This window comes from Oncorhynchus mykiss, chromosome 20 (genome assembly GCF_013265735.2).
Source record: "Oncorhynchus mykiss isolate Arlee chromosome 20, USDA_OmykA_1.1, whole genome shotgun sequence".
Taxonomy (NCBI): Eukaryota; Metazoa; Chordata; class Actinopteri; order Salmoniformes; family Salmonidae; genus Oncorhynchus; species Oncorhynchus mykiss.
The window spans coordinates 5,111,040-5,127,263 of record NC_048584.1 but is presented as its reverse complement, the minus strand read 5'-3'; the positions used below and the strand labels follow the sequence as shown (position 1 = coordinate 5,127,263).

Below are 16,224 nucleotides of genomic sequence, written 5' to 3'. Positions count from 1 at the left end.
TTGTGTAACTGGATAAGAACCGCATTCTCCTTCAATAATAATGAGTTTTGACTTTTGAACCATGCGAACATTATTCCATTTCTGTTCAGTAAATTCAGAATGTAAGCACAAGTACAGTGGGACAAACAAGTATTTAGTCAGCCACCAATTGTGCAAGTTCTCCCACTTAAAAAGATGAGAGAGGCCTGTAATTTTCATCATATGTACACTTCAACTATTACAGACAAAATTAGAAAAAAATCCAGAAAATCACATTGTAGGATTTTTAATGAATTTATTTGCAAATTATGGTGGAAAATACGTTTTTGGTCACCTACAAACAATCAAGATTTCTGGCTCTCACAGACCTGTAACTTCTTCTTTAAGAGGCTCCTCTTTCCTCCACTCGTTACCCGTATTAATGGCACCTGTTTGAACTTGTTATCAGTATAAAAGACACCTGTCCACAACCTCAAACAGTCACACTCCAAACTCCACTATTGCCAAGACCAAAGAGCTGTCAAAGGACACCAGACTTCTGTAACCTTCTGTTCCGGGTACATTAGGATGACGATCTGATGTCAGAATGGTTCAGATAATAACTAGAGAACAAAGCCAACCTCAGCGTGAGCTTTGGTTGCGAATGGTATGAACTTTGAACTCTTATTCAATAAAGAAGTGATACCTCCTAGCCATTGAGTTAGCAACAGCAGCTGCCTACGTGGGCTAGGAAAGAACAGACAGAGTATCCCGTCTACCACACAACGACGTTACTACAATTTACCAGCAGAGACATTCTTCAAAGAACAAAGGACTCGGTTTGGCAACACAGCCTTCCATCTACCACCAACCTACCGAAACGCAGCTCAGAGTAAATATGTATTGCATTTTCATTTTCCAAATGGGCGGTAATTTAGAATAAATAAGATACTGTATTTACGATAGAATGGCTTCTCCCTTTGTTCCTCAAGTCTTCCCGCTCTTTCACTCAAACCCAGACCCCTTTTCTTTTGTGTAACCAGCTGTCATATCTGTTCCGTCCGCTAGGGACGTTTTCCTTTATTACGTAATTTGTAATCAAGGAATGATTCATTCTGTGTATATGTAATTCTGTGTGATTAGTTAGGTATTTAGTAAATAAATAATTAAACCCAATTTTGTATTGCTGATTCAACTTGTTAGCCAGGGTTCGTGAAGATAACCAAGAATTTACAACTTTCAGATGAGACTGAAATAAGGTGACGATTAATATTGACTGCTATTGATGTCAAATATTACTAGGTCTTTAAGAGTTTATTCGGAAGATAACTGCTCTACAAATATTATTTTGTGGTGCCCCGACTTTCTAGTTAATTACATTTACATGATTAGCTCAATCAGGTAATATTAATTACAGAGAAAGGATTTTATAGAATAGCATGTCATATCACTTAATCTGGCATAGCCAAAGACACACAATACTAATGAGATAGACCTATATAACAATTCAGATGTACGAACTATGGCTTATTTTTATTTCACCTTTATTTAACCAGGTAGGCTAGTTGAGAACAAGTTCTCATTTGCAACTGCGACCTGGCCAAGATAAAGCATAGCAGTGTGAACAGACAACACAGAGTTACACATGGAGTGAACAATTAACAAGTCAATAACACAGTAGGAAAAAAAGTCTATATACATTGTGTGCAAAAGGCATGAGGAGGTAGGCGAATAATTAAAATTTTGCAGATTAACACTGGAGTGATAAATGATCAGATGGTCATGTGCAGGTAGAGATATTGGTGTGCAAAAGAGCAGAAAAGTAAATAAATATAAACAGTATGGGGATGAGGTAGGTCAAATTGGGTGGGCTATTTACCGATCGACTATGTACAGCTGCAGCGATCGGTTAGCTGCTCAGATAGCAGATGTTTGAAGTTGGTGAGGGAGATAAAAGTCTCCAACTTCAGCGATTTTTGCAATTCGTTCCAGTCACAGGCAGCAGAGAACTGGAAGGAAAGGCGGCGAAATGAGGTGTTGGCTTTAGGGATGATCAGTGAGATACACCTGCTGGAGCGCGTGCTACGGGTGGGTGTTGCCATCGTGACCAGTGAACTGAGATAAGGTGTAGCTTTACCTAGCATGGACTTGTAGATGACCTGGAGCCAGTGGGTCTGGCGACGAATATGTAGCGAGGGCCAGCCGACTAGAGCATATAGGTCGCAGTGGTGGGTGGTATAAGGTGCTTTAGTAACAAAACGGATGGCACTGTGATAAACTGCATCCAATTTGCTGAGTAGAGTATTGGAAGCTATTTTGTACATGACGTCGCAGAGTCGAGGATCGGTAGGATAGTCAGTTTTACTAGGGTAAGTTTGGCGGCGTGAATGAAGGAGGCTTTTTTGCGGAATAGAAAGCCGACTCTAGATTTGATTTTAGATTGGAGATGTTTGATATGAGTCTGGAAGGAGAGTTTACAGTCTAGCCAGACACCTAGGCACTTATAGATGTCCACATATTCTAGGTCGGAACCATCCAGGGTGGTGATGCTAGTCGGGCGTGCGGGTGCAGGCAACGAACGGTTGAAAAGCATGCATTTGGTTTTACTAGCGTTTAAGAGCAGTTGGAGGCCACGGAAGGAGTGTTGTGTGGCATTGAAGCTCGTTTGGAGGTTAGCTAGCACAGTGTCCAAGGACAGGCCGGAAGTATACAGAATGTTGTCGTCCGTGTAGAGGTGGATCAGGGAATCGCCCGCAGCAAGAGCAACATCATTGATATATACAGAGAAAAGAGTCGGCCCGAGAATTGAACCCTGTGGCACCCCCATAGAGACTGCCAGAGGACCGGACAGCATGCCCTCCGATTTGACACACTGAACTCTGTCTGCAAAGTAGTTGGTGAACCAGGCAAGGCAGTCATTAGAAAAACCGAGGCTACTGAGTCTGCCGATAGGAATAGGGTGATTGACAGAGTCGAAAGCCTTGGCAAGGTCGATGAAGACGGCTGCACAGGTCGATGGTCGATGGTAAGCAGGTTAAGAGGCAAGCCGTAATTTCGATTAAGACTTGAGCGAGTTGAGACGGATGTAGCCTATATGCCGCCTATTCGTTCAACACTTTTGAAATAGACGGCGACATAATTCCGAACATGTGCCATTCTTACAGTATTCTCACTGTACACCAAGTCAGAATCGTAGGATGAATAACAGGGGCACGTAAGCAGACAATGAAAGCTCTTACAATATTCGATGATGACATTTCTTTGCAACACGATGTAGGCTACATGTGCACTACCAAGTCAGAACAGTATCCTATATGCCTATTTGTTTAGCTCTTTTGAAATGGACAGCGACATAATTCAGAACATGGGCCGTTCTTACAGTATTTTCCATTTACACCAAGTACGAACAGGGACACATAAGCAGACAATGAAAGCTCTTACAATGGGGGCGCTCGCGTAAGCAGGCAATGAAAGCTGTTACAATATTTGATGATGACATTTTCTCTAAAACTAGTGGGGAACCACCAAGTCGGAACTGCTGTACAAACAGGCTCCTCAGTGCTGTCTCACAATTGCCACACAATTTAATCCATGCTATAATTCTGGCAAGCGCGCACCTATTCTCCTCCATTTATTGGTTGTGAAGGTCGATGGCTTGTCTATATGTGGTGTCTAGCTGAGCCACAACTTTGATTTCCCCAGTCATCCGAGTTTAGCAGCCTTGTCTTTATGTTTTAAGTCCCTAAACCCAGACTTGGACCACACACCCTCTCCACTGAATAGCAGGCAGGGGAAGCACAATAGTGATTGCTTTGAGATGCTTGCAGTTAGCCATTGAATCGTTCCAAACCACTCATTGTTGAATTTGCAATTTCTGACTAGTTGTGTAATGTTTATGGCCGATGAGCACCGAGAGGTTTTATCTCTAATTTCCCTTCATATGACAAGGTTGAAAATGATTTGCCAGTAGATTGTCAATGTGATTAATGATGGTGAATGCTTGTCTAGCTTGCTAGCTAAGATTTTGAAAGTATGATGTTGACATGATCAGTCCAATCAAAGCGATGGTAGATAAAACGTGATTTGACGGCAATTTATCCGTGGCCAATGACCTTGAGCCTTCTTGGACGGGCACTTCTATTTTAAATCTATGGCAGCACCCAAAGGGGCTTGAACTCTCTAGCTCTCCCTGTAGATTTTGCGGTGATGTTGTGTCCCCATTAGTGACAGAACACTAAGCCAATGATGGCGCAACTAGAGAACATTACCAACCCCTATGCTCTGTATTTTCCGCTGGCTGCCCCACCACCACAGAAACCACTGAGCTAGGCTGAAACACCTGCATTTTGGAGCTGCCTTACTCAAGAAAGCATGTGGCTAATATAATATATATACAGTGGGGCAAAAAAGTATTTAGTCAGCCACCAATTGTGCAAGTTCTCCCACTTAAAAATATGAGAGAGGCCTGTAATTTACATCATAGGTACACTTCAACTATGACAGACAAAATGAGAAGAAGAAAATCCAGAAAATCACATTGTAGGATTTTTAATGAATTTATTTGCAAATTATGGTGGAAAATAAGTATTTGGTCACCTACAAACAAGCAATATTTCTGGCTCTCACAGACCTGTAACTTCTTCTTTAAGAGGCTCCTCTGTCCTCCACTCGTTACCTGTATTAATGGCACTAGTTTGAACTTGTTATCAGTATAAAAGACAAATGTCCACAACCTCAAACAGTCACACTCCAAACTCCACTATGGCCAAGACCAAAGAGCTGTTAAAGGACACCAGAAACAAAATTGTTGACCTGCACCAGTCTGGGAAGACTGAAACTGCAATAGGTAAGCAGCTTGGTTTGAAGAAATCAACTGTGGGAGCAATAATTAGGAAATGGAAGACATACAAGACAACTGATAATCTCCCTGGATCTGGGGCTCCACGCAAGACCTCACCCCGTGGGGTAAAAATGATCACAAGAACAGTGAGCAAAAATCCCAGAACCACACGGGGGGACCTAGTGAATGACCTGCAGAGAGCTGGGACCAAAGTAACAAAGCCTACCATCAGTAACACACTACGCCGCCAGGGACTCAAATCCTGCAGTGCCAGACGTGTCCCCCTGCTTAAGCCAGTACATGTCCAGGCCCGTCTGAAATTTGCTAGAGAGCATTTGGATGATCCAGAAGAAGATTGGGAGAATGTCATATGGTCAGATGAAACCAAAATATAACTTTTTGGTAAAAACTCAACTCGTCGTGTTTGGAGGACAAAGAATGCTGAGTTGCATCCAAAGAACACCATACCTACTGTGAAGCATGGGGGTGGAAACATCATGCTTTGGGGCTGTTTTTCTGTAAAGGGACCAGGACGACTGAAGGAAAGAATGAATGGGGCCATGTATCGTGAGATTTTGAGTGAAAACCTCCTTCCATCAGCAAGGGCATTGAAGATGAAACATGGCTGGGTCTTTCAGCATGACAATGATCCCAAACACACCGCCCGGGCAACGAAGGAGTGGCTTCGTAAGAAGCATTTCAAGGTCCTGGAGTGGCCTAGCCAGTCTCCAGATCTCAACCCCATAGAAAATCTTTGGAGCGAGTTGAAAGTCCGTGTTGCCCAGCAACAGTCCCAAAACATCACTGCTCTAGAGGAGATCTGCATGGAGGAATGCGCCAAAATACCAGCAACAGTGTGGGCAAACCTCATGAAGACTTACAGAAAACGTTTGACCTCTGTCATTGCCAACAAAGGGTATATAACAAAGTATTGAGATAAACTTTTTTTATTGACCAAATGCTTATTTTCCAACATAATTTGCAAATAAATTCATTAAAAATCCTACAATGTGATTTTCTGGATTTTTTTCCTAATTTTGTCTGTCATAGATGAAGTGTACCTATGATGAAAATTACAGGCCTCTCTCATATTTTTAAGTTGGAGAACTTGCACAATTGGTGGTTGACTAAATACTTTTTTGCCCCACTGTATATATATATATATATATATATATATATATATATATATATATATATATATATACACACACACAAAACTGCATATTTTAGAGTGGCCTTTTATTGTCCTCCGCACAAGGTGAACCTGTGTAATGATCATGCAGTTTAATCAGCTTCTTGATATGCCACACCTGTCAGATGAATGGCTTATCTTGGCAAAGGAGAAATGCTCACTGGCAGGGATGTATTCAAATTTGTGCAATTTGTTTTTGAGAATAATCTATTTGTGCGTATGGGACATTTCTGGGATCTTTTTTTTCAGCTCATGAAACACTTTAAATGTTGCGTTTCTATTTTGGTTCAGTGTATGTTATAGGCTAGGCAGAGCCGTGGTTGGGTCCGTTCTTGGTATATTAGCTGTAGTTGCATAGACCTGAGGACAGATGACAAACAAACAGGATCCGACTCTGACATAAAGGAAAATATTTTTTGGACCTGGATGACTTGAGTCCCAGGTAGGGTCTTGGGTGGGCCCGTGAATACCTCTAATTAGGACACATCAAATGGGTGGTGAACTGTGGTGATGTTACTAAACAGAAAGGAAGTTCTAGGTATAAATTCCAATCAGAAGATCCCTCTCACAGCCCCCCTGCTCTATTTCCCAACACACACACATACTGAGTAGTGGCCGGTAGTAGAAGATTATTGTGTCTCGTTTCCACATTTCCAAGCATCACACCTCTCTCGTGTTGTCTCTCTAGAGAAGCATCGCTCTAACCCCCCCCCCCCCCCCCCCCCCCCCCCCTCACTTTCTCTGTCTCCCCCTCCTTCTTCCATTCAGAGGGAGAGGCTCAATCAGCCTTGGCAGCTCTCAGGAGCTGTAGGTATTGGGAGGAGAAGAGAGAGAGAGAGAGAGAGAAGAGAGATAGAGGCGCTCTGTGGAAGGGAAGGATAAAGAGGAGGAGAGGAGCTTCTCAGTTGTGAGTGTATGAGTCGTCGGTGGGTGGTCTACATGGCTGGCAGCCTGTTTGGAAGACTCTCCCTAGAGGAGGAGGAGGAGGAGGACTTTGTCATGTCCCTGGAGGGCCTGGAACTCAGTGGGGAAGGTAAGGACAGAGGGCTGAGGTGATACTAATGGTGATGGGGGTCATAGTAAATGGATGAGGGTTTGGGCCATATGGTAATAGGATAAGGGTTGTGACTCTGTGGTTCATCTACGGTGAAGGGATGAGGGTTTGGATTCTATGGCTCATCTATGGATGTGCTCCACTTACTTCTTGGATGTTGTTTTATGTATTGGTCTAGAAGTGAAGTGTGAGTGAGAATGATTACCTACCTATAGATACAGTAGGGAGATACAGATGAGATCCCAATAGGGTGTGGATGTGTGAGACTCATTGCTGTGAGGTGGGAATCTGTCTTCATCCGATGTCAGAAATAACAAACAGCAGAATCTCAAGCATGTGGGAATACTTCTATTTTTGTATGGCATTACTGTCCTTGAGTTGACCATTGATAAAGTGTAATTATTACATACTAGCTAAACTATGTATTGATCCAATGTCCATTATGACTAGGGGAAAATGAGAGTCCACAGAGAGAAAACATGTAGTACTTTTAACACAGCCCTCAAATGGCCCTAGAAATAGAATCACTCTATTAGATTGTATTTCTGTGATAAAAAACATTATACTCTTTATGACAAATATGGCTGCCCTAAACAGTAAATCGCTGTGCCTGACAAAGCTGAATGAGTGTGTGGGGGAAGTGCTCGTCTACATTATATCCATAATTGATGGTATTAAATATTTATGTATTGCATTAGTGATTGGGGAAAAAATGATAGTTACATATCGGGATATTATTTTTGAAGATATATTGTATCGTTTTGACAATATCGTAATGTTATATTTGCACTAGTTGGCTGTACCTACATAGCTTGTTCGCCATATTCTTTTAAAATAGGCAACTAATTGCTTTTAAGAACTTTTATTTCCATGACTGTTAACTTGTTTACTCATGGCTTTCTTGTTTCTCTGCAGCAGATATATGGTAATAAAATCACAGTATCGAATCGCAATACATACAGAATTGTGAGAACTCTACTGCATGCGTGTTCATGCTGTTTGCATTGATTGTTGTTGGTCATAGAAATCGAATAAAAGTTTATTGGCAGCGTTCACAGATTTGCAGATGTAATCGCAGGTGCAGCGAAATGCTTGTGTTTCTAGCTCCAACAGTGCAGTATAATATAGCAATACAAAATAAAACAACACACACATAATCCAGAAAAATAACATAATAAAGAAATTAAGAAATATGTTCAGTCACTGAAATCACAGCCACTAAGGAAATGTATCGCTGTACAAATGGATAGGGGTCAAAATGGAACATGAAGCTTTCACAGGACGTACTAGAATCATGTGCCTTTGTTAGACATTATGTTGCATTGACTATCATAATACACTGAACAAAAATATAAAATGTAAAGTGTTGGTCCCATGTTTCATGAACCGAAATAAAAGATCCCAGAAATGTTCCATACACCCTTTTAGTAAGCATTTCTCCTCGACTATAAGCATCCTGCAACTTATTTTCTTAGAGAATTTGGCTGTATGTCCAACCGGCCTCACAACCGCAGACCACCTATAACCACGCCAGCCCAGGACCTCCACATCCTTCACCTGCAGGATTGTCTGAGACCAGCCACCACACAACCGCAGACCACCTATAACCACGCCAGCCCAGGACCTCCACATCCTTCACCTGCAGGATCGTCTGAGACCAGCCACCTCACAACCGCAGACCACCTATAACCACGCCAGCCCAGGACCTCCACATCCTTCTTCCCCTGCAGGATCGTCTGAGACCAGCCACCTCACAACCGCAGACCACCTAAAACCACGCCAGCCCAGGACCTCCACATCCTTCACCTGCAGGATTGTCTGAGACCAGCCACCTCACAACCGCAGACCACCTATAACCACGCCAGCCCAAGACCTCCACATCCTTCACCTGCAGGATTGTCTGAGACCAGCCACCTCACAACCGCAGACCACCTATAACCACGCCAGCCCAAGACCTCCACATCCTTCACCTGCAGGATTGTCTGAGACCAGCCACCTCACAACCGCAGACCACCTATAACCACGCCAGCCCAGGACCTCCACATCCTTCACCTGCAGGATCGTCTGAGACCAGCCACCTCACAACCGCAGACCACCTATAACCACGCCAGCCCAGGACCTCCACATCCTTCTTCCCCTGCAGGATCGTCTGAGACCAGCCACCTCACAACCGCAGACCACCTAAAACCACGCCAGCCCAGGACCTCCACATCCTTCACCTGCAGGATCGTCTGAGACCAGCCACCTGGACAGCTGATGAAACTGTGGGATCGTCTGAGACCAGCCACCTGGACAGCTGATGAAGCTGTGGGATCGTCTGAAACCAGCCACCTGGACAGCTGATGAAACTGTGGGATCGTCTGAGACCAGCCACCTGGACAGCTGATGAAGCTGTGGGATCGTCTGAGACCAGCCACCTGGACAGCTGATGAAGCTGTGGGATCGTCTGAGACCAGCCACCTGGACAGCTGATGAAGCTGTGGGATCGTCTGAAACCAGCCACCTGGACAGCTGATGAAACTGTGGGATCGTCTGAGACCAGCCACCTGGACAGCTGATGAAGCTGTGGGATCGTCTGAGACCAGCCACCTGGACAGCTGATGAAACTGTGGGATCGTCTGAGACCAGCCACCTGGACAGCTGATGAAACTGTGGGATCGTCTGAGACCAGCCACCTGGACAGCTGATGAAACTGTGGGATCGTCTGAGACCAGCCACCTGGACAGCTGATGAAGCTGTGGGATCGTCTGAGACCAGCCACCTGGACAGCTGATGAAGCTGTGGGATGGTCTGAGACCAGCCACCTGGACAGCTGATGAAGCTGTGGGATCGTCTGAGACCAGCCACCTGGACAGCTGATGAAGCTGTGGGATCGTCTGAAACCAGCCACCTGGACAGCTGATGAAGCTGTGGGATCGTCTGAAACCAGCCACCTGGACAGCTGATGAAGCTGTGGGATCGTCTGAAACCAGCCACCTGGACAGCTGATGAAGCTGTGGGATCGTCTGAAACCAGCCACCTGGACAGCTGATGAAGCTGTGGGATCGTCTGAGACCAGCCACCTGGACAGCTGATGAAGCTGTGGGATGGTCTGAAACCAGCCACCTGGACAGCTGATGAAGCTGTGGGATGGTCTGAAACCAGCCACCTAGACAGCTGATGAAGCTGTGGGATGGTCTGAGACCAGCCACCTGGACAGCTGATGAAGCTGTGGGATCGTCTGAGACCAGCCACCTGGACAGCTGATGAAGCTGTGGGATCGTCTGAGACCAGCCACCTGGACAGCTGATGAAGCTGTGGGATCGTCTGAAACCAGCCACCTGGACAGCTGATGAAGCTGTGGGATCGTCTGAAACCAGCCACCTGGACAGCTGATGAAGCTGTGGGATCGTCTGAGACCAGCCACCTGGACAGCTGATGAAGCTGTGGGATGGTCTGAAACCAGCCACCTGGACAGCTGATGAAGCTGTGGGATGGTCTGAAACCAGCCACCTGGACAGCTGATGAAGCTGTGGGATGGTCTGAGACCAGCCACCTGGACAGCTGATGAAGCTGTGGGATGGTCTGAGACCAGCCACCTGGACAGCTGATGAAGCTGTGGGATCGTCTGAGACCAGCCACCTGGACAGCTGATGAAGCTGTGAGTTTGCACAACTAAATCATACCTGCACAAACTGCCAGGGAAGCTCATCTGTGTGCTTGTCGTCCTTACCAGGGTCTTGACCACCCTGCAGTTCGGTGTCATAGCCAAATTCAGTGGGCAAATGCTCACCTTCAATGACTACTGGCATGCTGGATAAGTGTGCTCTTCATAGATGAATCCCAGTTTCAACTGTACCGGCCAGATTGGGCAGTGTGGGTGACCGCTTTGCTGATGTCAACATTGGGAACAGAGTGTCCCCTGGTGGCGGTGGGGTTATGGTATGGGCAGGCATAAGCTACGGACAACGAACACACACAATTGTATTTTATCGATGGCAATTTGAATGCTCTGAGGTACCGTGATGAGATCCAGAGGCCCATTGCCGTGCCATTCATCCGCCGCCATCACCTCATGTTTCAGAATGATAATGCAAAGCCCCATGTCACAAGGATCTTTACACAATTACTGGAAGCCCAGTCCTGCCATGGCCTGCATACTGACCAGACATGTCACCTACTGAGCATGTTTGGAATCCTCTGGATCTACGTGTACGACAACGTGTTCCAGTTTCCGCCAATATCCAGCAGCTTTGCACAGCCATTGAAGAGGAGTGGGACAACATTCCACATGTCACAAATCAACAGCCTGGTCAACTCTATACGAAGATGTGTCGCACTGGATAAGGCAAACGGTGGTCACAAGATACTGACTAGCTTTCTGGTCAACGGCCCTACCTTTTCTCCACAATCTTTCCTCATCGCAGCAACTCCCTAACAGGCTCGGGAGAGGCGAAGGTTGAAAGCTCGGGGGAGGCCGAAACATGATCCGCCTAGCCGAGCTGCTTTTTAACACATTGCTCGATTAACCCGACTAACAAATGATCAGAATCAGCTTGCGGGCGCCCGACCCGCCACAAGGAGTCACTAGAGCGTGATGAGCCAATATATGAACTGTAAATCAGTAGACTCTTTGAAATTGTTGCATGTTGCTTTTATGTTTTTGTTCAGTGTATGTTATTATATACATTATATCAACAGCAAGAGAGAGGTGAATGAGGAATTAATAAGATAATGCACGTGGTGCATACTGCTGTATAACACAGTGAGATCGAGATGTACAGCATCTTCCAATACAAGTTGATGTGACAGACAACACAGTCTGTCAGTACATTCACATTAGTCCTTCATTGAGGACCTGTCACGACTTCCACCGAAGGTGGTTCCTCCCCCTGTTGGGGCGGCGCTCGGCGTCGCCGGCCTACTAGCCATCACCGATCCTTTTTTCCTTTTCTAGTTGTTTTGTCTTTGGTTCTTTCACACCTGCTTTCATTTGCCTTCATTTCTGTGTGTATATATTTACCCTGTTGCCTGCCTAGGTTTGTGCGGTATTGTTTTATTTTGTGATGTACCTCGGTGAGGTTGCGCCCAATTTTTTTTGTTTCACGCATTTAATTAGAGTGTTATTAAGGAGCTTGTTTGTTCCTCCTTGCGTGAGTAACGGGTGTGTCTGTTGTCGAGGGCGTTTGACTTTTGGATTGTGCCATACCTGTGTTTGGTGGACTTGCCTATTAAAAGTACTCATCTCAGACATCTCTGCTCTCCTGCGCCTGACTCCTTCACCTAGCTCCTAACGCAACACTGTCACAGGACCTCCCTCCTACCCAGGGTATTGTGTATTCTATGGGAGCTGCTATGCGGGGATTCATATGCAACAGTGCACTTCTCAGAACGGTCACGTTTGGGAGTTTCAGAGACAGACACAACCTTCAAACAACATCCCTCTCTCTCTGCCCTCTCTGTACCAGGACCTGTCACATTGAAATACTCAATGATATGCACAATCGGTAATGGCCCAGGAAAGACATCATTGTGTACATCCCAAATGGCACCCTATTCCCTATATAGTGCCCTGATCTGGCCATACGTTGTGTACTATAAAGGGATTAGGGTGCCATTTGGGACGCAGCCTTCAGCACCATTGACGATGAGTAAGGGGAGTTTTCATGTATGATTAGGCTGTCAGGAACAGAAGTGTGGTGCCATAGAAGGGTGACTGCTGAGTGTATTGGACTGACGGTGACAGTCTTACATCCTGATCTGATTGTGTGGTTTGTTAACGATGATAATAATACCCGGGTTTTATGTGGCCATTTTCAATGACCCAATGATGGTTTGGTGACAATGGTGACGTCTTCATCTCTGTCATGTAATGCTCTTTCATATTGCTATTGACATGTGATTATATATTATAATTGTCATTATAGAAATGAACAAAGTGTGTCACACCACACCTTTTTCATTGTTTCTTCCCCGACAGCCATCATATAATAAGCCTGTTGTTCAACCCTGTTGTTTTATCCTGGACATGCTAGGATTAAATATAATGGGAGCTAAATATCACTGGTTGTTGTCTGGGCTGGTGACCTTCAGCTTGATAATGAGGTCTGAGCCCTGGGGCACGTAGACTGGGACAACGACCATCACCATGGAGATGTTGTGGTGTCAATGGCTGTTATACTGTAGGCCCTTCAGAGGGCTTGTTGTGTTCTCCAGGGAAGGGGTGTTGGAAATATCTTAACGGTCAGAATATGCAACACACATACTGTATATTGTCTACATGCATTGCACACAAATGCGCACAGATACACACACACTGCATGCACATGTACTGCACACAAACATCAGCCCAAACCAGTTTACACAGTGAAGTTACTGTGTCACTGGGTGAATGTTGACTTCAACTCTCGAGACTCTGTTCACAAACTACAACTCCATTTGCACACTAGGCTGGCTCAATTGATAATTACAATACCTCTTGTGCTGCATGGCATTTTGAAAAATATTTGATGTAGTCTAGATGTTGGTTGAACGTTGGAATTTAAGGCTTTTCTTCGAGTGTTCCAAGTTCAGAAACACAGCACATACAATAATGAAAGCTAGTGATTAAAAGTGCATGTTCCATCAAAAATTGCTAATCAGGGACATACCACTCAGGAATAAGCTCCACTCCAAAACATTTACTGAATATTGTCTACTGGCAGTCATCATCTTTACTGGAGGCCTTAGTTTAATTACACAACTCTGTGGAAAGCAGGGAATATTTTATGTCTACTGCCTCTAACTGTTTCATCATTTCTCAGTCAAATCTAATGTTGTAAAAGTCTTACTGCTGATAGATCATTTAGGCAATTTAGGGTGTCAGTAATTGTTAATTTCAAATGTATTTGATTTATAAATCGCTCCATGGCAGTGCACTTACTTCTAAAAAGCCATTTAACAGCAATCCTTACAGTCATATCAAACAGCTCATGGATTTACTCAGAGTGAGCAAAGTCGAAGAGGATTTCAGGGAAACTACCCAAATAGCCTACAGAAACACTACCTGTTAAGACCCTCAAGACATGACACTGTGAATTACTGTGTAGTTCTTCAGCAAACTCAAATGTTTAAGCCATAGCTTCGTCTATAGACATTATTAGTCTGCATTTCCTACATCCTTCAATCCTCTAAAAAAATATATATCCACAGTACATCTTGTTGTTGTCAGGTGCTCCATATTGGAGATCTGAATGTACTTTAGGCAACTCTTCTGACATATGTATAGCATGACAACAACAGACAGATCTCAGAATAGTATATTCCCTATGTGGAGTCACTACACAACAAAAACACCCACTGCCCCTGACTCACTCACTTGAGCCACAGAGCTCCAGAGCAACCTCTGCCACTATCCCTGTCTCACTCACTTGAGCCACAGAGCTCCATAGCAACCTCTGCCACTATCCCTGTCTCACTCACTTGAGCCACAGAGCTCCATAGCAACCTCTGCCACTATCCCTGTCTCACTCACTTGAGCCACAGAGCTCCATAGCAACCTCTGCTAATACTATGAGGTTAATGTTCCCCACTGTGTTCCCATACCAGAACCACAAACAACAACAACTCTGAATGTTTCAGTCACACAGAACAGTGCAGCTTTTTGTTGTTGTTGAGGTGACCACGTAGTATGATAATGCATGAATGCTGGGTGACTCAAGGCAGTCCCCTCTACCTATTATATTTTTAGGTATTTTCTAGTTTAAATATGTCTACCTGTTTCTCTTAGGCAAACAGAGGTTATTACAACCCAGTAAACCCACATTATGGTTTTCGTTATGCCATTGATGTACATATTGGGACCTTAGCAGCTTCCCCGTGAGATCAACTGAATCTTAACAGTCACAGGCTGGTCACCTGTGGCCTCATGCTGTTGTTTTGGGCAGAAATGGACAAGGAGGGAGCATTATTTGACATAGTTGTACCTTTTGTGATTGGCTAGCGGCCAAGTCTCCGTCTGTCGGCCATTTTAGGCTGTTATTGTTATTGAAGCGGGTGGAATGTGGTAATCCCACTGACTGCTGTAGTGGACCCAATGTTCACTCTGTTTCCCTGTTAAACCGGGATTAAGTCAAGCGTGAGAAGTTTTTTTTGACAACTTCCTGCTTTTATTTCCTTTTAGCTACTAGTAGAGCCTGTTCTTGGTAGAGTAATACACTGAGTGTACAAAACATTAGGAACACCTTCATAATATTGAGTTGCACCCTTTGCCCTCAGAACAGCCACAATTAATTGAGGTATGGACTCTACAAGGTGTCAAAAGCGTTCCACAGGGATGCTGGCCCATGTTGACTCCAATGCTTCCCACAGTTCCACACTTTCAAAAGATATAAGTGGTTTGAGTGTGTCAAGAACCGCAACGCTGCTGGATTATTCACACTCAACAGTTTACCGTGTGCATCTAGAATGGTCCACCACCCAAAGGACATCCAGCCAACTTAACACAACTGTGGGAAGCATTGGAGTCAACATGGGCCAGCATCTCTTTGGAATTCTTTCGACACCTTGTAGAGTCCATGCCCCGATGAACTGAGGCTGTTCTGAGGGCAAAGGTGGTGCAACTCAATATTAGGAAGGTGTTCCTAATGTTTTGTAAACCCACTGAATATGTGTCTGTGTATGTCTGTGTGGGTGTGTGCATGAGTGAGTACATGTGTGCTACGGTGTGGAGAATCAGAACAGGTGGTCAGTTCAGTTTAAGTGTTCAGCAGTCTGATGTCTTGTAGATAAAAACGGTCTCTGAGCCTGTTGGTATCAGACCTCATGCTCTGATACAGTCTGATGGTTTGTAGATAGAAACGGTCTCTGAGCCTGTTGGTATCAGACCTCATGCTCTGATACCGTCTGATGGCTTGTAGATAGAAACTGTTTCTGAGCCTGTTGGTATCAGACCACATGCTCTGATACAGTCTGATGGCTTGTAGATAGAAACTGTCTCTGAGCCTGTTGGTATCAGACCACATGCTCTGATACAGTCTGATGGCTTGTAGATAGAAACTGTCTCTGAGCCTGTTGGTATCAGACCTCATGCTCCGAACCAGTCTGCCCAACGGTAAGGGAGTGAACAGCTCGTGGCTGGGGTGTGTGGGGTCCTTGATGATGCTGCATGCCTTACTCAGGCACTGTTTCATGTAGATGTCCTGAATGGGTGGGAGCACTATC

General features: G+C 44.8%; 1 protein-coding gene across 3 annotated transcripts in view; it reads left to right on the top strand.

The window, feature by feature from the left end:
• LOC110498836 (MAGUK p55 subfamily member 2-like) overlaps positions 1-16,224 on the top strand; it is an 87,375-nt gene that overhangs the window by 34,051 nt on the left and 37,100 nt on the right. For 2 of the 3 annotated variants that reach the window (XM_036955626.1, XM_036955625.1), the window contains exon 1: positions 6,882-7,023. The exons of the other annotated variant lie outside the window; for it this stretch is intronic. In XM_036955626.1, the coding sequence (XP_036811521.1) occupies positions 6,906-7,023 (118 nt within the window). In that variant the 5' untranslated portion in view covers positions 6,882-6,905. Of the gene's footprint in view, positions 1-6,881; positions 7,024-16,224 lie in introns of those variants that run through there. 3 annotated transcript variants of the gene reach the window in all.